Raw genomic sequence first — 25758 nt, forward strand, 5'->3', positions numbered from 1 at the left:
CTCATTCTTTAATAGTAATAGCTGCTCTTAACTAACATTACATTGAAATTAAGAATAGATGTATTTGACATTTTGATATTGCTTGCAGTCACTGGAGCATGACATTTTATGTTACATTTAGCAATAACAATTGAGGCTCAGGACACTTATGAAGTGTAATGATGAGAAGGGAGTAACTGATATATGGAGATTGCTTTGACTTCAGTTATTCATTACAATTCAGGAAATGCTTGGTAATATGTTGTTCTTCAGATTTTTTAGGTAGAAAGAGAAGTTTACATTTTTTTTAATTGGGTGTGTGTGTGTGTGTGTGTAAAGAGAGAGACCGAGAGAGAATATAATGTCTTATACAAAAGAGCACATAAGATTTACATATTTCATTGTATTTAAATTTTATACTAAAAGAAAAAAAACTAAGAAAAAACTAATTAAAAATCAAACTCTAATAATTGGGCTGCAAAATTTAGGGGGGAGTGCACTTATACTTTGAAATGCATTAACATAAGATGGATAGAGAGCCTCACACAGGGAATAAACATGCCAGAATAACGATGCAAAAAAAAAAAAAAAAAAAGCTGTATAAAGCTCTATAATTAAAACAGTATGATAGTGGAACATAGAAAAACAGACAATGTAATGAAATAGGATGTATAGAGATAAATAACAAGAATAAATGGAAGTTTAGTATAACAAAGTGACATCTCAAATCACTGTCCTGCTCCTAATAATAATAATTGGTTAGTCATTTGGAAAAAGATATATCTGGATCTATACTTCACACCATGCTAAAGAATAAGCGCCATATCAATCAGCAATCTAAATTTTTTTTAAAAAGCTGAATTCCTCTATAACCTTGGTGAAGAGAAATACTCTTCTATTTATCATTATAATGCATGTGCATAAAAGAATATATTGATACATTTGAATACATGTAATAAAAAGCCTTTCACATGGAAAAATATAAGTAAAATAAAAATATAACCATCAAACTGATAGAAAATATTGGCAGATATATCACAAATAAAGGGACCATTATTTCTATAATTGAAGATTTCTGAAGAATCCAAGGGCACAAAACAAAACAAACAAGCAAAGAAACAAAAAACCTTCAATACAAAAATGGACAAAACACTAGAACAGATGTTTACACACACCACACACACACAGATAGAAAGTTGACTTTTAAACATGTTAAGCACATTGAAAAATGTTTGACTTCATTCCTTCTTAGAAAAATGCAAGTTAAAACTTCTTTGAGATATTTTTACTCACCTATCAGACTGGTAAAAATTTTTAAGTTTGATAACACTTCCTGTTTGCATAACTATGGGAAAACAAAAGCTGTCAAACATTGATGATGGGAAAGCAAATTGGCACAGCCTTTATAGTCAGAAATTTGTCAATGACTAATAAAATTGTATATGCATTTACCTTTGAATCAGCAATTATACATCTAGATAGTTAACCTGAGACAACCCCTTGAAATATATGAAAAATATACATGCACAAGGCATATATTAGAGACAATAATCATCAATGGATGGTATAACTAGGGAGTGAAATTTTGATAAAATAGAATATTTTACAAAATCTCAAGTTATCTCCTCACAAGATATTACAATGGGAAAATACATTGGGAAAACCTGGCAGACTCCACCCTACTCAGGTGGTCAACATTAATATTAGTAATGACACAAATCGACGTCATGAGCCTCCTGTTATGATGCACTAAGGATAACACAACATTGCTTCTGTTGTACTCTTGCCCCCAGATGGTGACCTAATGATGTGGAAACAGCAGACAGAACTCCCTTGCCCCAAAATGATGTGCCTGTTGTTGCCATTGATAAGAATGGTTGTATTTAATGGGAAATAATGGGGACAGAAAAGAAATTATTTCTTATTTAAAACTGGGTGGGAGAAATATATAAAAAAAGAATTTCATGATGCATATAGTCTTTTAATTGATACTTAATTTAGCAGCAATTAAGCCTTGCAACTGTTATTTGATATTTTTAAATTTTTATCTTAGTAGATAATGAAACTTAGTTTCTATTATTGAATTTCTTCACTTTTTTCATACATGAGACTTTGATCTTAATTTTGTTCTCATTCATGGATTTAAAATATTTTTGTAAAAATATATAACATATGGTATCTATGTTCTGTGATAGGGGAACAAAGTATGGTTCCTTGAATCATTCCTTCAGTGTCAGAAATCCATGATATTCAATTTCATAGAGTACTATTGAGTATAACTTATATTGTTTTACTTATTTTTATAAATAAATATAGATATAGATAGGTATATAGACATGTAGTGCATTATAGCAAACAAAGCTAGAAATAAGTGAAAACACTAAGCCAAAGTGAAAAAAAATAAGTTCTTACAAAGCCCACATACTTTACTCCATACAGATAGGCTTTGCACATTGACCCCATTCAAATAAAGTGCAATGACCTGCCTGATATTTTGCCCCACTATTCATTATAGCCCCAATTCTTTTTTTTTTTTTTTTTTTTTTTTTTTGCGGTACGTGGGCCTCTCACTCCTGCGGCCTCTCCCGCTGCGGAGCACAGGCTCCGGACGCGCAGGCCCAGCGGCCACGGCCCACGGGCCCAGCTGCTCTGCGGCATGTGGGATCCTCCCAGACCGGGGCTCGAACCCGCGTCCCCTGCATCTGCAGGCGGACTCTCAGCCACTGCACCACTAGGGAAGCCCATATCCCCAATTCTTAATCTAAAGATACAACTGTGCATTTGAAAACAGAACTAATCATCTCTGTAGTCAGGGTAATTAAAGTATTTTAAAGCTTAGGACACCCCTGTAGAGTTGTCCAGTGTGTGCACTGCACAAAGTCATCCAGCTGAAGGAGTGAGTGGTGCAGTCTTACGATGCCGTGGACCTCGGTGAGGGGCTGTGTCTCACTGGAAGAAAGAGTGCCTCTTTCTGGGTACAAAAGCCAAATTTGCTACTAAATCTGTTGTAGCAGGACTCCTCTGTCCAGAAGGCACACATTTTTTTAATCACACAGTGTAAGCTAGTAGTGGCCCTGATTCTAGTTCAACAAGCCCATTTCACATCTTCCCTCATCCTGTGTATCACTTTCAGTTACCACTTTGATCCTAAGACGTAGTTCCTATGTTATCCCCTAATCCATGAACTGAGTGTGCTTCCTGTACTTGTGTGTCAATACATTTAGCCCAAAGAACCAGAACCCCAGTTTTTTCATGAGTGAATTCTTTACTTTCTCTGAACTTTAAGGGACTATGGTCTTCTATTTCTGAATATATCCCCTGGATTTGATCCTTGTTACTTGATACTATTCCCAAAAATATCACTGATTTCTCTGTTAGTATTTTTCCTTTGCTTGTTGCTAGGCATTCCATGGCAGTGCTTTCACCCCTTGCCAACACTGCATTGTTCTTATTTTTTAATCTTTTTTTTTAACCTCTTTATTGGAGTATAATTGCTTTACAATGGTGTGTTAGTTTCTGCTTTATAACAAAGTGAATCAGTTTTACATATACATATATATCCCCACATATCCTCCCTCTTGCATCTCCCTCCCACCCTCCCTAACCCACCCTATATGTGGTCACAAAGCACCGAGCTGATCTCCTTTGTGCTATGCAGCTGCTTCCCACTAGCTATTTTACATTTTGTAGTGTATATAAGTCCATGCCACTCTCTTTGTCCCAGCTTACCCTTAGCCCTCCCCATGTCCTCCAGTCCATTCTCTACGTGTGCCTCTTTATTCCTGTCCTGCTCCTAGGTTCTTCATAACTATTTTCTTTTTTTTTTTTTTTTTTTTAAGATTCCATATATATGTGTTAGCATACGACATTTGTTTTTCTCTTTCTGACTTACTTCACTCTGTATGACAGACTCTGGGTCCATCCACCTCATTACAAATAACTCAATTTCATTTCTTTTAATGGCTGAGTAATATTCCATTGTATATATGTGCCATATCTTCTTTATCCATTCATCTGTCAGTGGACACTTAGGTTGCTTCCATGTCCTGGCTATTGTAAATAGAGCTGCAATGAACATTGTTGTACATGACTCTTTTGGAATTATGGTTTTCTCAAGGTATATGCCCAGTTGTGGGGTTGCTGGGTCATATGGTAGTTCTATTTTTAGTTTTTTAAGGAACCTCCATGCTGTTCTCCATAGTGGCTGTATCAATTTACATTCCCACCAAGAGTGCAAGAGGGTCGCCTTTTCTCCACACCCTCTCCAGAATTTATTGTTTGTAGATTTTTTAATGATGACCATTCTGACTGGTGTGAGGTGATATCTCATTGTAGTTTTGATTTGCATTTATCTAATAATTAGTGATGTTGAACATTCTTTCATGTGTTTGTTGGCCATCTGTATATCTTCTTTGGAGAAATGTCTATTTAGGTCTTCTGCCCATATTTGCATTGGGTTGTTTGTTCTTTTGATATTGAGCTGCATGAGCTGCTTGTAAATTTTGGAGATTAACCCTTTGTCCATTACTTTATTTGCAAATACTGTCTCCCATTCTGAGGGTTGTCTTTTCGTGTTGTTTATGGAATCTTTTGCTGTGCAAAAGCTTTTAAGTTTCATTCAGTCCCATTTGTTTATATCTGTTTTCATTTCCATTTCTCTAGGAGGTGGGTCAAAAGGTTCTTCCTATGATTTATATCATAGAGTGTTCTGCCTATGTTTTCCTCTAAGAGTTTTAAAGTGTCTGGCCTTACATTTAGGTCTTTAACCCATTTTGAGTTTATTTTTGTGTATGGTGTTAGGGAGTGTTCTAATTTCATACTTTTACATGTACCTGTCCAGTTTTCCCAGCACCACTTATTGAAGAAGCTGTCTTTTCTCCATGGTATATTCTTGCCTCCTTTTTCAAAAATAAGGTGACCATATGTGCATGGGTATATCTCTCAGCTTTCTATCCTGTTCCATTGATCTATATTTCTGTGTTTGTCCCAGTACCGTACTGTCTTGATTACTGTAGCTTTGTAGTATAGTCTGAAGTCAGGGAGCCTGATTCTTCCAGCTCCATTTTTCTTTCTTAAGATTGCTTTGGCTGTTTGGGGTCTTTTGTCTTTCCATACAAACTGCAAAATTTTTTTTCTAGTTCTGTGAAAAGTGCCATTGGTAGTTTGATAGGGATTGCATTGAATCTGTAGATTGCTTTGGGTGGTATAGTCATTTTCACAATGTTCATTCTCATTCTTCCAATCCAGGGGCATAGTATATTTCTATATATAGAAATTGTGTCTGTTTGTATCATCTTTAACTTCTTTCATCAGTGTCTTATAATTTTCTGCATTCACGTCTTTTGTCTCCTTGGGTAGGTTTATTCCTAGATATTTTATTCTTTTTCTTGCAGTGGTAAATGGGAGTGTTTCCTTAATTTCTCTTTCAGATTTTTCATCATTAGTGTATAGTAATGCAAGAGATCTCTGTGCATTAATTTTGTATCCTGCTACTTTACCAAATTCATTGATTAGCTCTAGTAGTTTTATGGTAGCATCTTTAGGTTTCTCTATGTATAGTGTCATGTCATCTGCAAACAGTGACAGCTTTACTTCTTCTTTTCTGATTTGGATTCCTTTTATTTCTTTTTCTTCCCTGATTGCTGTGCCTAGAACTTCCAAACTATGTTGAATAACAGTGGTGAGAGTGGGCAACCTTGTCTTGTTCCTGATCTTAGTGGAAATGGTTTTAATATTTCCTCATTGAGAATGATGTTGGCTGTGGGTTTGTCATATATGGCCTTTATTATGTTTGAGGTAAGTTCCCTCTATGCCTACTTTTTGGAGGGTTTTTATCATAAAAGGTGTTTAATTTTGTCAAAAGCTTTTTCTGCATCTCTTGAGATTATCGTATGGTTTTTATCCTTCTATTTGTTTATATGGTGTATCACATTGACAGATTTGTGTATATTGAAGAATCATTTCATTCCTGTGATAAACCCTACTTGATCATGGTGTATGATCCTTTTAACATGCTTTTGGATTCTGTTTGCTAGTATTTTCTTGAGTATTTTTCCATCTATATTCATCAGTGACATTGGCCTGTAGTTTGCTTTTTGTGTGACGTCTTTGGTTTTGGTATCAGGGTGATGGTGGCCTCCTAGAATGAGTTTGGGAGTGTTCCTCCCTCTGCTGTATTTTGGAACAGTTTGAGAAGGATAGGTGTTAGCTCTTCTCTAAATGTTTGATAGAATTCACCTGTGAAGCCATCTGGTCCTGGGCTTTTGTTTGTTGAAAGATTTTTTTTCACAGTTTCAATTTCAGTGCTTGTGATTGGTCTGTTTATATTTTTATTTCTTCCTAGTTCAGTCTTAGAATGTTGTGGTTTTCTAATAATTTGTCCATTTCTTCCAGGTGGTCCATTTTATTGGCATAGAGTTGCTTGTAATAATCTCTCATGATCCTTTGTATTTCTGCAATGTCAGTTGTTACTTCTCCTTTTTCATTTCTAATTCTATTGATCTTAGTCTTCTACCTTTTTTTCTTGATGAGTTTGGCTGTTGGTTTATCAATATTGTTTATCTTCTCAAATATCTTGCTTTTAGTTTTATTGATCTTTGCTATTGTTTCCTTCATTTCTTTTTCATTATTTCTGATCTGATTTTTATGATTTCTTTCCTTCTGCTAACCATGGGGTTTTTTTGTTCTTTTTTCTCTAATTGTTTTAGTTGTAAGGTTAGGTTGTTTATCTGCGATGTTCCTTGTTTCTTGAGGTAGGATTGTATTGCTATAAACTTCCCTCTTAGAACTGCTTTTGTTGCAACCCATAGGTTTTGGGTCATCGTGTTTTCATTGTCATTTGTTTACAGGTATTTTTTGATTTCCTGTTTGATTCCTTCAGTGGTCTCTTAGTTATTAAGAGTTATTGCTTAGCCTCCATGTTTTGTATTTTTTACAGATTTTTTCCTGTAATTCATGTCAGTCTCATAGCATTGTGTTTGGTAAAGATACTTGATATGATTTCTTAAATTTCCCAAGGCTTGATTTGTGACCCAAGATATGATCTATCCTGGAAAATGTTCCATGAGCCCTTTAGAAGAAAGCGTATTCTGTTGTTTTGGGAGGTACTGTCCTATAAATGTCAATTAAGTCCATCTTGTTTAATGTATCATTTAAAGCTTGTGTTTCCTTATTTATTTTCATTTTGGATGATCTGTTCATTGGTGAAAGTGGGGTGTTAAAGTCCCCTACTATGATTGTGTTACTGTTGATTTCCCCTTTATGGATGTTAGCATTTGCCTTATGTATTGATGTGCTCCTTTGTTGGGTTCATAAATATTTACAATTGTTATATCTTCTTCTTGGATGGATCCCTTGATCATTATGTTGTGTCCTTCTTTGTCTCTTGTAATAGTCTTTATTTTAAAGTCTGTTTAGTCTGATATGAGAATTGCTACTCCAGCTTTACTTTGCTTTCCATTTGCATGGAATAGCTTTTTCCATCCCCTCACTTTCAGTCTGTATGTGTTTCTAGGTCTGAGGTGGGTCTCTTGTAGACAGCATATATATGGGTCTTGTTTTTGTATCCATTTAACCGGTCTATGGCATTTGGTTGGAGCATTTAATACATTTACATTTAAGGTAGTTATCAATATGTATGTTCCTTTTACCATTTTCTTAATTGTTTTGGGTTTGTTATAGTAAATGTTTCCCTTTTCTTGTGTTTCTGTCCTAGAGAAGTTCCTTTAGCATTTGCTGTAAAGCTGGTTTGGTGGTGCTGAATTCTCTTAGCTTTTGCTTGTCTGTAAAGGTTTTGATTTCTCCGTCGAATCTGAATGAGATCCTTGCTGGGTAGAGTAATCTTGGTTGTACGTTTTTCCCCTTCATCACTTTAAATATGTCCTGCCTCTCCCTCTGGCTTGCAGTTTCTGCTGTTAACCTTATGGGGATTCCCTTGTGTGTTATTGTTTTTCCCTTGCTGCTTTTAATATTTTTTCTTTGTATTTAATTTTTGATAGTTTGATTAATATGTGTCATGGCTTGTTTCTCCTTGGATTTATCCTGTATGGGACTCTCTGCACTTCCTGGACTTGATTGACTATTTCCTTTCCCGTATCAGGGAAGTTTTCAACTATAACCTGTTCAAATATTTTCTCAGTCCCTTTCTTTTTCTCTTCTTCTTCTGCGACCCCTATAATCCAAATGTTGGTGAGTTTAATGTCGTCCCAGAGGTCTCTGAGACTGTCCTCAATTCTTTTAATCTTTTTTTCTTTATTCTGCTCTGCAGTAGTTATTTCCACTGTGTTATCTTCCAGGTAACTTATCCATTCTTCTGTCTCCATTATTCTGCTATTGTTTCCTTCTAGAGAATTTTTAATTTCATTTATTGTGTTGTTCATCATTGTTTGTTTGCTCTTTAGTTCTTCCAGATCCTTGTTAAACGTTTCTTGTATTTTTTCCATTTTATTTCCAAGGTTTTGGATCATCTTTACCATCATTACTCTGAATTCTTTTTCAGGTAGACTGCCTATTTCCTCTTCCTTTTTTTGGTCTAGTGGGTTTTTACCTTGCTCCTTCATCTGCTGTGTGTTCTCTGTATTCTCATTTTGCTTAACTTACTGTGTTTGGAGTCTCCTTTTTGCAGGCCTCAAGTTCATAGTTCCCGTTGTTTTCGGTGTCTGCCCCCAGTGGCTAAGGTTGGTTCAGTGGGTTGTGTAGGCTTCCTGGTGGAGGGGACTAGTGCCTGTGTTCTGGTTGGTGGGGCTGGATCTTGTCTTTTTGGTGGGCACGTCCGCATCCTGTGGTGTGTTTTGCGGTGTCTGTGACCTTATGATTTTATGCAGCCTCTGTGCTAATGGGTGGGGTTGTGTTCCTGTCTTGCTATATGTTTGGCATAGGGTGTCCAGCACTGTAGCTTGCTGGTCGTTAAGTTGAGCTGTGTCTTTGCGTTGAGATGAAGATCTCTGGGAGAGCTTTCTCCATTTGATAGTACATGGAGCTGGAAGGTATGCGGTGGACTAGTGTCCTGATCTCAGCTCTCCCACTTCAGAGGCACAGGCCTGACACCCAGCCGGAGCACCAAGACCCTATCAGCCACACGGCTCAGAAGAAAAGGGAGAAGAAATAAAGAAAGGAGGAAAAAAATACAGTAAAATAAAATAAAGTAATTGAAATAAAAAAGTAATTATTAAAAAATTAAAAAGTAATAAAAAAAGAAAGAAGAGAGCAACCAAACCTAAAACAAATCCACCAATGATAACAAGCACTAAAAACTATACTAAAAAAAACCAAAAAACAAAAGAAACGTACAGACAGAACCCTAAGACAAATGGTAAAAGCAAAGCTATACACAGAAAATCACACAAAGAAGCATACACATACACACTCACAAAAAGAGAAAAAGGATAAAATTATATATATAGTTGCTCCCAAAGTCCACTGCCTCAATTTTGGCATGAATCATTGTCTGTTCAGGTATTCCACAGATGCAGGGTACATCACTTTGAATGTGGAGATTTAATCCACTGTACCTGAGGCTACTGGGAGAAATTTCCCTTTCTCTTCTTCTTTGGCATAGCTCCTGGGGTTCAGCTTTGGGTTTGGCCCTGCCTCTGCATGTAGGTCGCCTGCGGGAGTCGGTTCCTGCTCAGAAAGGACGGGGTTAAAGGAGCAGCTCATTCGGGGGTTCTGACTTACTCAGGCCGCGGGGAGGGAGGGCTGGCTACGGATGCGGGGCAAGCCTGCGGCAGTGGAGGCTGGCGTGACGTTGCACCAGCCTGAGGCACACCGTGCGTTCTCTGTATTCTCTGTGTTCAACTTCAGGGGAAGTTGTCCCTGGATCACAGGACCCTGGCAGTGGCGGGCTGCACAGGCTCCCAGTAGGGGAGGTGTGGAGAGTGACCTGTGCTCACACACAGGCTTCTTGATGGCTGCAGCAGCAGCAGGCTTAGCATCTCATGCCCGTTTCTGGAGTCTGCGCTGATAGCCGTGGCTCGCGCCCATCCCTGGAGCTTGTTTAGGCCGTTCTCTGAATCCCCTCTCCTCGCGCACCCTGAAACAATGGTCTCTTGACTGTTAGGCAGTTCCACACTTTCCCCGGACTCCCTCCCGGCTAGCTGTGGCACCCTCCCTTCAGGCTGTGTTCACGCAGCCAAACCCAGTCCTCTGCCTGCGCTCCGACCGAAGCCCGAGCCTCAGCTCCCAGCCCCACCCGCTCCAGCGGGTGAACAGACAAGCCTCTCGGGCTGGTGAGTGCTGGTCTGCACCGATCCTCTGTGCGGGAATCTCTCCGCTTTGCCCTCCGCACCCCTGTTGCTGCGCTCTCGTCCGTGGCTCCACAGCTTCCCCCCTCTGCCACCCGCAGTCTATGCCCGTGAAGGGGCTTCCTAGTGTGTGGAAACCTTTCCTCCTTCACAGCTCCCTCCCCAACATGCAGGTGCTGTCCCTATGCTTTTGTTTGTTTTTTCTTTTTTCTTTTGCACTACCCAGGTATGTGAGGAGTTTCTTGCCTTTTGGGAGGTCTGAGGTCTTCTGCCAGCGTTCAGTAGGTGTTCTGTAGGAGTTGTTCTACATGTAGATGTATTTCTGATGTATTTGTGGGGAGGAAGGTGATCTCCATGTCTTACTCCTCCATCTTGAAGGTCTACCCCACTGCATTGTTCTTGATACAGACTTGTACTCTGAAACAGCATCCATCACAATTCACTCTGGATATAGAGCCCCACTTGACCAATTGAACTTTCTTTCATTATCTATAACTCCATCTTTCCTCAAGAAGGTATGGTTTATAATATATATATGTATGTACTTGATACACAAATGAATATTTTATATTCAGAGAATCCTCTAGCTAGAAAGTCTCATTAGAAGAATAATGAGAAGAAAGGGATCTTTTCTGGGAACATTTCAGAGCTTTTCTTGAAAACAGTAGCTACAATATGATAGGGAGTTTTCCACACACTTCAGAGTGACTCCATTCTCGATAGTTAAGTAGATTACATTGAAACTGGAAAATGTTTGAAAACCCAAATTTTGCAATGTGGTCATAATCATGCAAAAGATGTAAATGCACAAGGACCAGAAAAAATACCCTTGTGAAAATGAAAAGAAAGAGAAGGAAAAGGGAATAAATACATAAAATGTTCTGGGAGTTTAGGAGAGTGAACAGTTGGATACCCGTGCAGGAAATATGGTTTCTTTGAGGAAGTGTGACTTGAGTCCTACCATGAATAATGTGTGTGAGCACTTCAGGGAAGACAGCATTCCAAATACAAGGAATTCTAGAGATTGAGGAAGATAAAGGCATGAGAAAGCTTTGTTTATTGAAGGAACTTTGAGATGTTCAGTATTGCAGAAGAGTTAAATGCCATGGCGAGAGGAGAAGGTGACATGTGTGAGACTAAACCAGGAAAAGCCTTTAGATTTTAACATTAGGCGACGAAGAGCCATCAAAACATTTGAATAAAGGAGTGGCTGCTTAGATATGCATTCTGGTCTGCAATGAGAAGGATGTACTTTGGGGGTCAAAATGTCCCCCAAATGCACCATATTGATGCCATGCAATAACTTAGAGAAGGGATGATAGTCTATGTAGAGGACATAGTTACTGTGAAGGATAAGAAAGATACTGAGGGAGGAATCATCAGGATTAGTGACTCATGATGTCAACATCACCACCATAATGTCAACGTCAAAGTTTCTGCCTGTGAACCTGTGCGGTGGTTTCATTGTCTAAGAGAAGTGAAACCTATAAGGCTTAGTGTGGTCAGTTGACTTGGATAAGGCCATGAATGAGGACAGAAGCAAAGCTTGTTCCAGAATCCAGGCCTTATTGAAATCAGTGTTATTTTCACTAACAAATGTGAGAGTTTAAACTTATGAATGACAATAGTGAGTAATTTTGTTGCAAAGTCACTTTAATTATAGTTACTGCATTCAATAAGCACATTCAGTTTAGACAGCTCATCGTTAAGTACTTTCAATAGCATGAAAGAATTATATTCAGAGGTCACAGAAAGAGAACAGCCTTCTGAATTCATGTTCCAACACAACAAAGGCCACAACACTTACTTGAATGGTATTCTTTTACTTCTAGATACAGTGTTGAATTATAATTCATTTCCAAAAAAGAGAGTTCTTCACAAAAGAAAAACTATAAAACTTGCTTGTACAGTACTTATTTTTATGTGCTGGAAAAAAGAGATTGTTTAGCAATTGTTGACATGGAAGTAACTCCAGTGGGAGTATATGGTTGCCATTTATTTGGTAGAAATTAGATTTATGATATTTTATTTTTTAATATAAAGCAGATGTCAACTTAGTGTACCCAGTCTGTTAAAGTCAAGATAAGTCAGCTTAAAGCCAAAAGAATCGTCCTCCCAAGATTTACTCATTTCCCTGGTAGGCATTCTTTTATGATTGCTTTCGTGACTGCTGTCTCAGTTCCTCACAGTGCAATACAGTAGCTACACCTGGCTTCTTTCTTAAATGAGAGACATACTTATGTAATCACCAATGCAGTGCATTTATGAGTAGGGCAAATTTAATGGATAGTAGGAAGGGAGGTGGGGTTGCATTATAACATTGTAGTCAAATATGAATTTTAGATATAACTCATCTTTAAAACCTCTTGCAGTTGTCACATCACTGAGGAAAGTCCACTGGCCACTTTAGCCTCTCATCATTTTTCTTGCTCATCTCCTCTCCCTAGTCCCTTTTTACTCCTTTCTTTAGTCTTTCCCACCTCAAGTGCCCACCCCCGCTGGAGCAAAGCAAAATTTCCCCTCACCTCGTTCAAAGAAATTAATGTTTTCCTTTGTTTTCTGGGAATGCATACCTTCAGGCTCCCCAAATACCTATTCTAAGAATTCTCCCTAACAAAGGCAGTTTCTTCTCTAAATGAGAAAGGCTTTATCCTATCAGGAAAGAGGTTGAATAGCAGCTATTAAAGTCAGACTTCCGGGGTTTGAAACCCAGCTCTGTCACTTAGAAGCAAGTTACTTAACTGATTTGAACATTAAGTTATTATCAAATGGGAATAATTTAGAATATTATAGGGACTGCAATTATAATTATTATAAGAATAATTATTATATGATTATTATATATGATTATATAATATATAGTTATTAATGATTATTATAAGAATAGTATAAGGACTCCATAAAAGATCACCAGAATAACCACCACCTTAACAGACAGTTCTGATGAGTTCTAGTAGTCTTGGAAAGAGAGGCCACGTTAGAGATTTATCGAGATTGGGGGTCTGGGTTTAAGTGGCTTAAGACTGGTCTTTTAATGCAGGAATCTTATTGAGCCTGGTCAGTGTGTGATGTAATAGTTTAAGATTGGTGGACATATTGAGGAAAACGTCTTGAGGTCAACTGATAGGCAAGCAGTTTGTCTAGTTAAGATATACGTTGTCTTGAGAAGACAACCAAGCAACATACTCTCCTTAAAAGGGGATTGTTTGACCAATTAATTGTTTGAATAAATTTATTTTCTAGAAGTTCTTGAAGCATGCAGTGAAGCTATTTATGAGTTCATAGCCTTCTCTTAGTTCTGATATTTAACCTGTGTGGTTGCAGGAGATTTCAGTTCTCAGGGTCAAATGAGATGATACATAGAAAACATATAGTAAAATGTCTGCTACGTAACTAAGAGTTCAGTAAACGTTCGCCACTTAGTACTAGCTTTCTTATTATGATGTTTCTTAAATCAGAGCTTGACTACAGGAGGAGGTGGCCTAACCCTAGCTGAGAAATGCAGGATTGGATAATCAGACTGACCTATAGGGTGGGAATCTATTCCAGCTTTGGTAATAGGAGGGAACACAGGTTGATAGACTTAACTCATGGATATTCAAGAGCAGGCAAGAAGCAGAGATCTCAGCAGAAATTGACCCTTTGAGATCTTCCAGCAGAAAATAATAAGCAGAGATTAAGGTAAGCAGGAAGATTTAATAGCAAGCAGCCACAGCCAGCAGCAGAAATTTCAGATTATGGCAATAAATGATTTGAAAGAACTAAAAGGGAAAGAGGCAGGACCTTTATTCCACACTGCTACACTGGACAAAGAAGTAAAGCAGTTCTCAAGCCAGGATGGTCTAGACACCAGACCTGTTATTGAAAATGCATTGGAAGTAAGGAATAATATGGATGCTTGGCCACAGAAACTAAGAATAAAAGACAAGTTAATATGGCTATGGTCAGAATACTATCAGCAGCAAGGCTGAACCAAAGACTTTATCTGTAATATTTCATATAGTACTTGATAATATAAGAATAGTATAATAATAACTTACATTCATATAATTCCTTAATAATTCCATTTGTTTCCTCAAAAGTCCTGTGATATAGATATGGCAAGCAGTTTTACTCCAATTTAGGCAATGACAGAACTGAAGCTTCAAGAGTTTGCTCATAGGTCCTAATGGCAGAATGAGGAGATAAACATAGATTTTCCAGACACAGAGCCTTCTCCAGTATATCAAAATAGAACGATGTTACTTATGTTTGAGGGGAATGTGTCATAATAAAATGACTTGCAGACCAATTTTCTGATACTCCTCCTCTTTCCTATCCCTAGCTCATTTATTTGCCGTGGCTCTAGAAGCTTGAAAACCAAAACCAACTGAAAATATAAAAAGATGTAGAAAAACGGGTATTTCTACACCTCTAGTTCAGATTATAATAGTGTAGAACTATGGCTGGGGGACTTCCCTGGTGGCACAGTGGTTAAGAATCCGCCTGCCAATGCAGGAGACACAAGTTCGAGCCCTGGTCCAGTAAGATCCCACATGCCGCGGAGCAGCTAAGCCCGTGTGCCACAACTAATGAGCCTGCGCTCTAGAGCCCGTGAGCCACAACTACTGAGCCCTCGTGCCTAGAGCCCGTGCTCCACAACAGGAGAAGCCACTGCAATGAGGAAGCCTGCGCACCACAACAAAAAGTAGCCCCCGCTCACCACAACTAGAGAGAGACCATGCACAACAACGAAGACCCAACACAGCCAAAAATTAAGAAATAAATAAATAAATTTATTTTTAAAAACTACAATTGGGAAGTTAATCTGATAATTAATACAATAGCCTGCCTCTTGGTGAAGTTTTCATGCGTCAACCCCTGACTAAATATATTTTGTGACATGCAGAAGGCTAGTTTCTGGCAGCAGAGAGATAAATAAGATTAACCTTCCCTCTTCTTTTTTAGAAGCCCCTAGTCTACTGGATTAGATGTATTTGTTGTGAAAGAGTATAATAAGTAAAAGGATTGAGGCATATATGAAGTACAAGGTTGGGGGAGGGGCTGAGTGGTCTTCTCTGGGATTAGGGAAGTAGAGAGAAAGAAATTCCCTGGCTCCCTCTTCCTCCTTTCTGCTGCCCAGCGCTCTCCACCCAAGGTCCTCGTGGCATATTTCAAAGAGAAACTGACAAGCAAGGGAGTCTTGGAAAAGCATCCTGCTCAAAAACTCTCCTGCTCCCCCCACCCCAATACTTAGAAGAAAACAGAAGGAGCAAAGAATAGATCTGATAGCAAATAGGCTAAGGATGAGTACAGGGTCTACCTGGATGTTAAAATAAAGGTGATTGGGACAGGTGAATAACAATTTGATTTTGTAAAAAAAGAAAAAAATTGAAACAGTCAAGTAATTATGACTTACAGGAACTTACTTTTGGAAGGTTTAACACCACGGAAGTACAAATCAACATATAGAAACCCATGCAAAATTAAGTGCTTCGTTTTACTGAGGCACCAAGCTTTCAATTATGAAAGAAACACTTTCCTGTTGCCCAAGTTTTCTTTGCATGGGTGCATTGGAAAATGACGGAATTTCTCTCTGTGAATATAAATGTTAATGACGGGGAAACATGGATAATTCTGCAAGGTTCAATTGCAATTCCCACAGCTCTTAAAAATAAGAAGTATATAGAGGACTTGTAAGTCTTTATTTTAAATCACTGTTATTACTCTTCTTTGTTTGAGGCAGTTAAAGGTAGCCGCTGATTCACTGAGCAGCCATCCAAAAAGTCATGCAAGCTACAGTGTTGACAGCCTTTGTTTGGAGTCCGAAAGGCACTGTGTCTAACTAAACCACTGTGTAATTATGGATCCTTTGTGATTTCCCATTCTCATTTTATAGTCAATGTTTCTTTAATATGGCATGTTGTGTTCCAGTAGCTTATCTGAAATCATCAATACGGTTTTGAAAAGGATAAAATCAAATTGTAACAGTCTATGTTCCCATAATGTGGGCATAGCCAAGGGAAAAGATGGTAAATAGGTACACTTATCTCACTATTTCCACGTTCCAGACAGTGGAAAAGTGATTCTACCCCCGAATTCTCTCCAAAGAAGAGCAGTTGCATTTATTTCTCATATATTTACAAATCAACAGCTGATACACAGAAAACTGGATGAACATTAGTATGTATCCAGATGACAGAAGAGATTGTAAATGAAGTAGAGACTTTCTGGCTCCAGTACTTATAATTAAAGGAAATAGTGCCTTATTTTAGTTCATACAAACACAACAAGAGATACTAACCTTATACATCCTATTTTAAAATGTTGATGTAAGCAAAAAGAAGGTTTTATATATGTATGTATGTATATACATATATACATGTATGTATATACATATATATGTATGTATGTCATATCAGTGTTTCTGTTAAATAGATTTAGGTAACAGTTGTCAGCTTTGGCTGCACATTCAAATCCCCAGGAGAGATTTCTTTTTAATCCCATTACCCATGGCCACACCCCAGACCCCTAAATCAGAATCTCTGTGGCTAAAACCCACATATCAGTCATTTTTTTCCAAGCTCATGGGATGATTCCTGTGTGCGGCTAAGAATTAGAGCCAGAGATATATTATTACAGAATTAAAAGGAAATAAACTTTCATTTTCTTTCAACTATTATAGATTTAGAATGTCAAAATATAGTGCAAATATGAAATGCTGCTATGATAAAGCTTATGATATTGGAATACCAGATTTCAGGAGCTTAATTTGAGTATTGGGTATCAGATATTCCTTTCAAATTGATGAAAATTGCTGTTGCAGTCGCCACTTTTACTCTCAAAGTTAATTACATAAACATTATGTTCCCACAATTATGTCAAATTTTCTAGTTCTATTTAGATGTTTACATAAAAGAGAAATAATGTCTTCGAAAGACAGGTTGCTAAGAGTATTTGATCTATAGGTACCTAATTTCAGTGAAAGCTGTCTTTCTATGCTTAGTTTTAATAAAATGATCCTAGGGGAATCTACTTCTCTTTTTGACTTAAAGATAAATGTTTATAAAGAAATAAATTATTTTAAAAGGCATAAAAATGCTTTTTTTCTAATTTTTCAGATACCAACAACATCATTTAAGATATCTAGCATATAATATGGAGCAGAAATCATTACTATTACTAATATTATTAAATACTAAATTATTTTATTAGTGGTATTATTTATTACTTTATTATGCAGAGTATTGAACTAGCTCTGTGACTTGAGACTTGTATTCTGTGAAATAAATATTTGAATTAGTCAACTTTGAAAGTCCTTTGCAATTCTACCTTTTGGAGATTCTGAGCTTTACTCAGCTGTGTAGACCAAGCAATGTCTACCACACATTTCAGAGTACATACTTTAATCTTATTATGAGAGATGTAAAAGCTGAGGTGAACAGTGGTGAAATTCTTCCTGTAATACCACAGAGAAGGAGTTTGTCATGTGTGAGGGTGAAGAGATTATTAGAGAAATCCAAACTATTTATTTTAAGTACTTACCTCCACCTACATCGTATAGGTTCCTTGTTTTGTTTTGTTTGTTTTTAATTATTTCTGGAAAAATCAGCCAGTTAAAAAAAAACTCTGCCAGTTTAGATACTAAAGCCATTAAAAAAACCACCTGAAAAAATCAAACAACACTTTAGTACTTTTCTGTGGCTAAAGAAAACTTATTGTATTCACCTGTTTTAAGTGTACGCTTTATACCTTTTATATGTCTGAAATCAGGATGAGTTTTACAGCTAATGATTAGTTACAAACATTGTCTACCAGCTGGCAGTTGTCATGTAGGCAATATTCCTTAAGCTTGTGTGAATGTGGTCATGGCCGTTTACATGGTTAAACTTCAACTAAGTTATGTGCAGTATTTGTACTGTATGTGTAGAGTTTGTCATTCAACATTTCTTCAGAAAGGTTACAATGTGATTCAGTATTAGAACAAAAAGTTATTGTCTGAACAGAAAGACAAGGAAACAGTGGCAAAAATTATATTTCATTTGATGAAGCCAATATTTATGGTTGGAGCAATGACTGCAATTTCCTATTTTCTTGTTAATCAACAGCTAACTGAGTTACATAGCCTTGTTGCTTATCATGTCAATGCAGGACCAGCAGTGTCCACATCACCAGGCATCTTATTAGAAATTCAGGACCTTGGGCCCATCCCAGATCTACTGAATCAGAATCTGAATTTTATCAAGATCCCAACATAATTCTTTTGCAGCTAATTGCAAAGAACAGCTTTATAGTACCAAGGAGGATACTCACAAGATGAAGTTGTTTTGTATTTTGTTCCTGAGGTATGTGCTAAGCGCATGCCTCTCATTTAAGCAATACAACCTAAAGCTGGAGAAATCCCCTTAGAATAGATGAAAGAAACTTCAAAGCAACAAGAAACTAGTGTGACTGATTTATAAGCAAACCTGAAAATATTGATAGGAATCTATGTCCAAATAAGTTTAAAAGCTTTTTCTATAGGCTTTACTTAGGTATTGAATAGAGCCTATTCAAGATAAGAAAGCATTATATTATAGTTTATTTGACAACATTTTTCTAGTGGAACATAAAATTTTTCCTAGTGAAACATTTTTCTTTCCTAGTGGAACATAAAATCATGATGTATCTAACCCTAGGTGAAACAATAGGTTTCATGAATTACGGACAATAATTCAAGTTCAGTGTGTCACAAATCCATTAAAAACCACGAAAATAAAAACTCTTGTTCATACGTATCTATGCACTTGAGATAACTGGATAAACTGACATAGAAAATGATTAATTTATGTAACAAGAATTATCCTATAAATTATTTTATTATTATATAAAGTTTTCTTTGCTAAATAACTGCATACATAGGAGGAAGAGGAAGAATTAATAACCTATTAGCCACATTTTATTTTTGTGCTACATTAAATAATGACATGGTGGAAGTTTTCTCTAAGTAAGCAAAATAGCTACATTAATAGTAAATTAGTTCATTATAACTTCGTCACATATGATGAATATAAAATTAACATTTGTGAGTGGACTTTTTTTAACCGCAAAAATAAAGCATGCCAGAAATAGTTTAAGAAGCTGGATCTACATGTCTGCTTTTATTTCGATATTTTAAATGATTTATCTAAATTAATAACTTTAAGTGTAACATCATTAAGTGTAACATGTGAGAGATTGAATTTAAAAGAAATGATTTTTATCCAAATGATACTAAGTAGACTTTATAGACTGTTATCCTTGGGTTAAACCAGTATTTGTTGACTGTTGGACAGATTTCAGCCTGCTTCTCCAGCTTTACTTCTTTATTGATGATAATGATTATCTTTATGATACGTTTTGTTCAGCATGCTGAAAGTGAGGGGGTGTTTTGCTGAGGAAGAAGAATGGAGGTTTGAGGAAAATCATGGCAAGAACCTTTCTGACTTACCAAGACAGCTTTCTAAGTTCATTTAGTGATGAACTGCCTGGAGGTACAGGTCAAATGATGATGAAGCGTATAGAAACCATTTGAATCTTGCCACCAGAATGGGAAGAGATGACTATGAATCAACCTACTTTTCACCCCCTACCATGCACATTCTTATCTGGCTATACTGCAGAGCACTTCACTGAGTAGGTGATACTTTAGACTGTTTTAAAAGATGATTAAAATCTCAGCAGACTTTTATTACATGCCTTTGATGCCCACACTTTAGTGGATTTCTTTTTCACTCACCTGTGAAGGAGACTAATTTTAACGATGCTAATTTTGTGTCAGAGATTAGGTCATTTATTGGTGGCAGGCTGTATCTGGTTCATTTTACTTTATGGAATTATTTTAATTTTCTAGCTCTTTAGAATATTTTACAGGAAAAAATAACCTAAGGTGAATAAACTTCTATTCCTGTTCTGGATACCCAGTGACATTCTTTTTTTAATATTCTGTAATCACAGTGATTTAACATTACATGACAGAAATGTCTAAATGTTGAAAGTTGATATGGGTGAGAGCCATCTGCATGTTAAATTTGGGATGACCACCTAGAACACACTGCATGTTATTTATCAAAATGTACCTTTTTCAATTGATGGCTTGAAAAGTAAAATCTGGAGTTCTTTTAACTTGTAAGCAAAATTAAAAGTTTTTCTCAAAATATCAAGTTCTAAAAGTAATAACAATTATGATGTAACCTCTTACTAAATAGTGTGCTCCAGTGATCAGAAGCACCTGAATCACCTAGAAACTTTTTTTTTTTTTGCGGTACGCGGGCCTCTCACTGTTGTGGCCTCTCCCGTTGCGGAGCACAGGCTCCGGACGCACAGGCTCAGCGGCTATGGCTCACGGGCTCAGCTGCTCCACGGCATGTGGGATCTTCCCGGACCGGGGCACGAACCCGTGTCCCCTGCATCGGCAGGCGGGCTCTCAACCACTGCGCCACCAGGGAAGCCCCTAGAAACTTTTTGAAAGCTGCATATTCTCAGGCTGCACCCCAGATCTTCGGAACCAGAATCTGCATTTTAACAAATCCCTAGGCAATTCCTCTGCACATTAAAGTTTGAGATGTTCTGGTAGCCTATACCCTTTCATAATCTCCGACTTTGATTGTATAGTACTCATTGAGAATCTGTAAAGTGTATCCTGGCCCCTAAATCTTTACCTCAAAGTAGACATGGATTATGGCATTCTCAAACAGAATAAAAAGCATTCGTGACTAGATTTTAGAATAGAAAAATCATTTCAGTTTTACAAGCTTCAAAACCCTGTGAACATATGCCTTTTTATGTTCTTAAGACTTTTTGAGTTATACAATAACTCTTTTTCTAAACAAAGAAGACAATTATACCTACTAAGTGAATTCATCTGTCCCTGTTGTACCTGGTCTTCTATTGATAGACTCAGAATGCTATTTTAGCTTTCTTAGACTTGCGTAAATCATGCCTCTTTGTTCCCTGGAGTTAATGTAAAATTAGTCAAAAATAAAATCAGTTAAAATAATATTAGTAAGTATGCATATTTAATTTTCAAAGTGCCAAGTGATTACTCACAGCAAATATTAAAAGGAAAATAATTTTAGATAATCATAAAGTGTTTCTGTAGTAAGGGGCTTTCAAGTCTAAAGTTGTGTCATAATGGATATTTTTATTACAATGATCAGAATGAAAAATGAACTTCTTAGCATGTCCCTCTTCTTTCCTCTCTTCCAGATGCAAGACAAAGGTCTACCCTGATGAACTTCCAAACACAAGTGTAGTCATTGTATTTCATAATGAAGCTTGGAGCACTCTCCTTAGAACTGTTTACAGTGTTATAAATCGTTCTCCACACTATCTACTCTCTGAGGTCATCTTGGTAGATGATGCCAGTGAAAGAGGTACAAATATTTTTTTTGTATATTTTTTTAATTAGAAAGCTTAACTGTGTTCAAAAAGATAAGTGGTCAATGATCTGTATTTTCCTTGTAATTATACTAACTCTGTAACCACCTATCAAATTTTCATTAATATACCAACTCTAGAAACAAGTAACAAACTCTTCCAGTTTATCTCATGATTCCATGGTTCTTACTAACCTAAGAAATCAGCCAAAATTATTTTCATAAGTGTTTCTTTTTTTTCCAAACTCAGTTGATCTTGTGACGGAGCATTTATATGACTTTGTGGATATTGGTCTTTTTATTTTTTTTAGTGTAGGTAAAAGAAAAATAGCTTATAATTAAGGAGATTGCATTTGCCATTGTGGCCCAGTTTCTAAATTAGATTCTGGTATATTAACGTCCTAGTATATCCTTATCCTTGTCAGCCAAGTGACAGAATTATAATGAACTGTATACTAATTCACTGATGAAATCTCTACATCTTTCTTTTGTACAATGCAAAAAATGTTGATAGGAGTTTACCACCATTTCTGCATGTTGAATTTCCATCTGGGTAGTAGTATCTCTTCTCTGTCTTAAAACAGTTTCAAAACTTTATAAATTCTTATTGCACATTACAGATTTTCTCAAGTTGACATTAGATAATTATGTGAAAAATTTAGAAGTGCCGGTAAAAATTATTAGAATGGAAGAGCGCTCTGGGTTAATACGTGCCCGCCTTCGAGGAGCAGCTGCTTCAAAAGGACAGGTCATAACTTTTCTCGATGCACACTGTGAATGCACGTTAGGATGGTTGGAGCCCTTGCTGGCAAGAATAAAGGAAGACAGGTAAGAATTCATGTGTTATGTCTGTCTGGGTTTTGACTGAATCCGTTAGGACATTTTCAGCTGTCCATCAAAACTTTTCTTCCAAGTTGCTATTTTCAGAATGTTTATTTCCTAGCTTTTAAAAAAGTAGGCCCCCTACTCCTTATTTAATAAAGACCTTGGCTTATTTATGCTGAATCTGAATATTTGATTAAGAAATAGTCAAACAATTCAAATAGTAAAGATGTGCTGAATATTCATTTTATAGGTGACGGAAATCAGTCCAATCAAAAATAGTATCATATTTTATAAAATACATTTTCAAAGCACCTTTGTCTTCCATCACCCTGTGAGGTAGGTAATACAGGTATTCTTGTCTGTATTTAATAATAGGGAGGAACAAAAGAGTTAAATAGCTTGTCCCCGTTATTGGAAGTGATGGGAACAGCAATTTAGTTCTTCCCACTCCCAGAACAGTCTTCCCTTTACTACGTCAGTGCCCTTATTCAAAGTCTAGTCCAAAGCCACCCTGATGATCTTAAAAATAAACTCACACTCATGCACCCCACTGAAATGAAACCAGGATTTAAAAAAAAAAAGCATAGAAAGCACAGCTGTAAGAATGTTTAATTATTTAAATAATATTGTCCTTTTGTACAGACATATTATGAAATCTGAAAAGTTGAAGAATATAGAAATTAAGAACCCACCCTCATAGTTAGCTGAAATTCTTTCTGATGATGATGCTATGAAGTGGGTTTTTTGCAGATACTCATAAACATGGGTGGTAAATGAGTGTCATTCCTAAGCGCCTTATGAAGACAGCTACGCTGATTGCTGTCTGATATAGTAACAAAGCATTGCATAACACCTTGCTTGCATAGTCATTTCACCTACAGTCGAAAGGTCTTTTTAGAATTGACGTTTTTAATCAAGCTTCCAAGACAGGGGCTGCTTAGTGTGAGCTAGTGCAGCTATATCACATAAATGGCAGGATTTGGTACTTGCCAGGAAGATGGATAGAAGTTGTCAGTAAAATGAACCATAGCAGTTGAAGAAAGCAGTGGGAACCTTTTAGTCAACTGAGTGTAATATATGGCTAATAACATTTTTCCATTCTGTGTATTGTACAGTATGCACAGGAAGGTAAGGTTGGCAAAGTATAATGAACTTAGAACCTCTTAAATTCATTTCCTGGCAGCTTTTCATACATTATGCTGCTTTTTAAAACATGTGTTTCGTATTCAACTTAGTGACTTTTTAATACAATGTTGTTTCACTATGGTCATGAATGGATCATTTATTTTTTTCATCTAACAGCATATTTAGATTGTATTTGCATATAATGAACTCTAATGCCTTGTCCTGCATATATGTTGTAAAGTTGCCATAACTAGATAATAAAGTCCTATTCAAGGTTATTAGATCTAATTTCATCTCCCTGTGATTTAAATTATTAAATGTAATGAAGAAAGAGAGAAAGATATTGCTTTTATAAGGACCAAAGTTACCAAGAAGCTTTTCCAAGGCTAAATTAAGTCTATTAATTTCAGAGAACTCTATGCATGGGCCAATTGTGTGGCATATAAGACCAAATAGAGAATGAGTGTGGGTGATGCTGGTGTTACAAAACCAGAATAAATAATGGACAGCATGTCCTTGCTTTCCACATCTATGGGTGATTCAATTGTATGTTCACCTTCTATCTTATATGAAAAGCAAGCTCTACTCTTAGGAATTAGCTACAAACAAGGCACAGTTGTTTAAACATTTACTGTGGAGATGACAAAAGCTTGATCCCATAATAAAACATTTAAACCTGGAGTAGGGGAAGACTGGAGAAAGCACAACATGGATTAAAAGAGTACCTAATGATCTCCCATGGTCAAAAGTTCCTTACCCTAAAAAACCACCATCAAGAGTATCAAATCTGTATGTGTATAACTGAATCACTTTGCTTTCAGCAGAAATTAACACATTGTAAATCAACTATATTTCAATAAAAAAAAAAAAACCCAAATCTCCTGGCTCTTCCTCTTACTTTAAGAAAAAATGGATCATAAAACACCAGAAACTGAAGTTGCTTATCTTTTCCCATCTTAAAATATGTAGATTGTTAGTGTAAGCTTTTCTTTTTTTATTTTAGTGTAAACTATAAGTCTAGGACAATTCACTCAGAAATTGTCATGACACTAATGTCATTCATAGGAAATATTTACTTATACTGATGATCATGATTTTTATCGTTGCTTCTTGGATTTTCATTTGTTTGTTTTTCTATGAAGGTTTCTCTGAACTATCTCTTTAAACTTACCTATTGCCTTTGAGAGTCAAACTGCCAGATCTAATGTGCCATCATTCATTCTTCACTCCCCGCATGCTGTTGATTTTCAGTGGTCTATAGCTAAAATGATGCATAATATCAAAGCAGCTCTGCTAATCATGCTGTGAGTGGAGGTTTTATGAAAAATAGACCATGTTCATCCCGCTGAGTTAGTATTTAGAATGCATTTGGAAGTCAGCTTGAAGATCAATTAGTATATTTGATTAGATTATACATGATAGAATAAAAGTAGACTGAAGTGAGATGCAGTAAAAGGAAGTAATTTTACAGAGAAAAAGGATAACATGAAAATAAAGGCAAATTAAAGTCACAAAATAAATTTCAACATATCAGCTATATTAAGTTTAAAGAAGCTAAGGTAACATTTAAATTATTATTTATATGTAAACTGATTTTAATTTTTCTGCAGGAAAACAGTTGTATGCCCCATCATTGATGTGATTAGTGATGATACCTTTGAATATATGGCCGGGTCAGACATGACTTATGGGGGTTTTAACTGGAAACTGAATTTCCGTTGGTATCCTGTTCCCCAAAGAGAAATGGATAGAAGGAAAGGAGACAGAACATTACCTGTTAGGTATGTAGAGCATATCTTCCAAAGCATAGCATGTGTATTCCTATAATAATTAAGGAATATTATCAATTTGTATGATCATTTTTTAGACTTTTGAAGACATATACTTTTTATTCATATGCATATATGTATTATCACGTTTTACATGATCATATAAGAATCAATGACAATATTAAATCTACTTTAAATTGCACAGACAAATTTAAGTACTGGAAGAAGTGCCAATTTTTTTGAAACTGTGTATTCTTATATTCAAAATATATGTATTGTGAATTTTCTATGTGACAGGTATGTGTTAGCCTTGATACTTCAGGTAGATGTAATATAGTTTATAACAGAGGTATAACCAAAAATGTTTTAGTAAATATTTTAAATTTACCAACCTTCAAGAGCTATCTTCCTTATAGATACAAAAGAAAGCTCCACTTGGAAAAT

At 36.4% G+C, this 25758-nt stretch overlaps 1 protein-coding gene across 1 annotated transcript in view; it reads left to right on the plus strand.

The window, feature by feature from the left end:
* GALNT13 (polypeptide N-acetylgalactosaminyltransferase 13) overlaps positions 1–25758 on the plus strand; it is a 554418-nt gene that overhangs the window by 309368 nt on the left and 219292 nt on the right. Inside the window, exons 5-7 of the mRNA XM_065880130.1 lie at positions 21426–21592; positions 22216–22423; positions 25156–25326. Of these exons, the coding sequence (XP_065736202.1) occupies positions 21426–21592; positions 22216–22423; positions 25156–25326 (546 nt within the window). The remainder of the gene's footprint in view (positions 1–21425; positions 21593–22215; positions 22424–25155; positions 25327–25758) is intronic.

Source organism: Phocoena phocoena, chromosome 7, assembly GCF_963924675.1.
Source record: "Phocoena phocoena chromosome 7, mPhoPho1.1, whole genome shotgun sequence".
In the NCBI taxonomy this organism is placed as follows: Eukaryota; Metazoa; Chordata; class Mammalia; order Artiodactyla; family Phocoenidae; genus Phocoena; species Phocoena phocoena.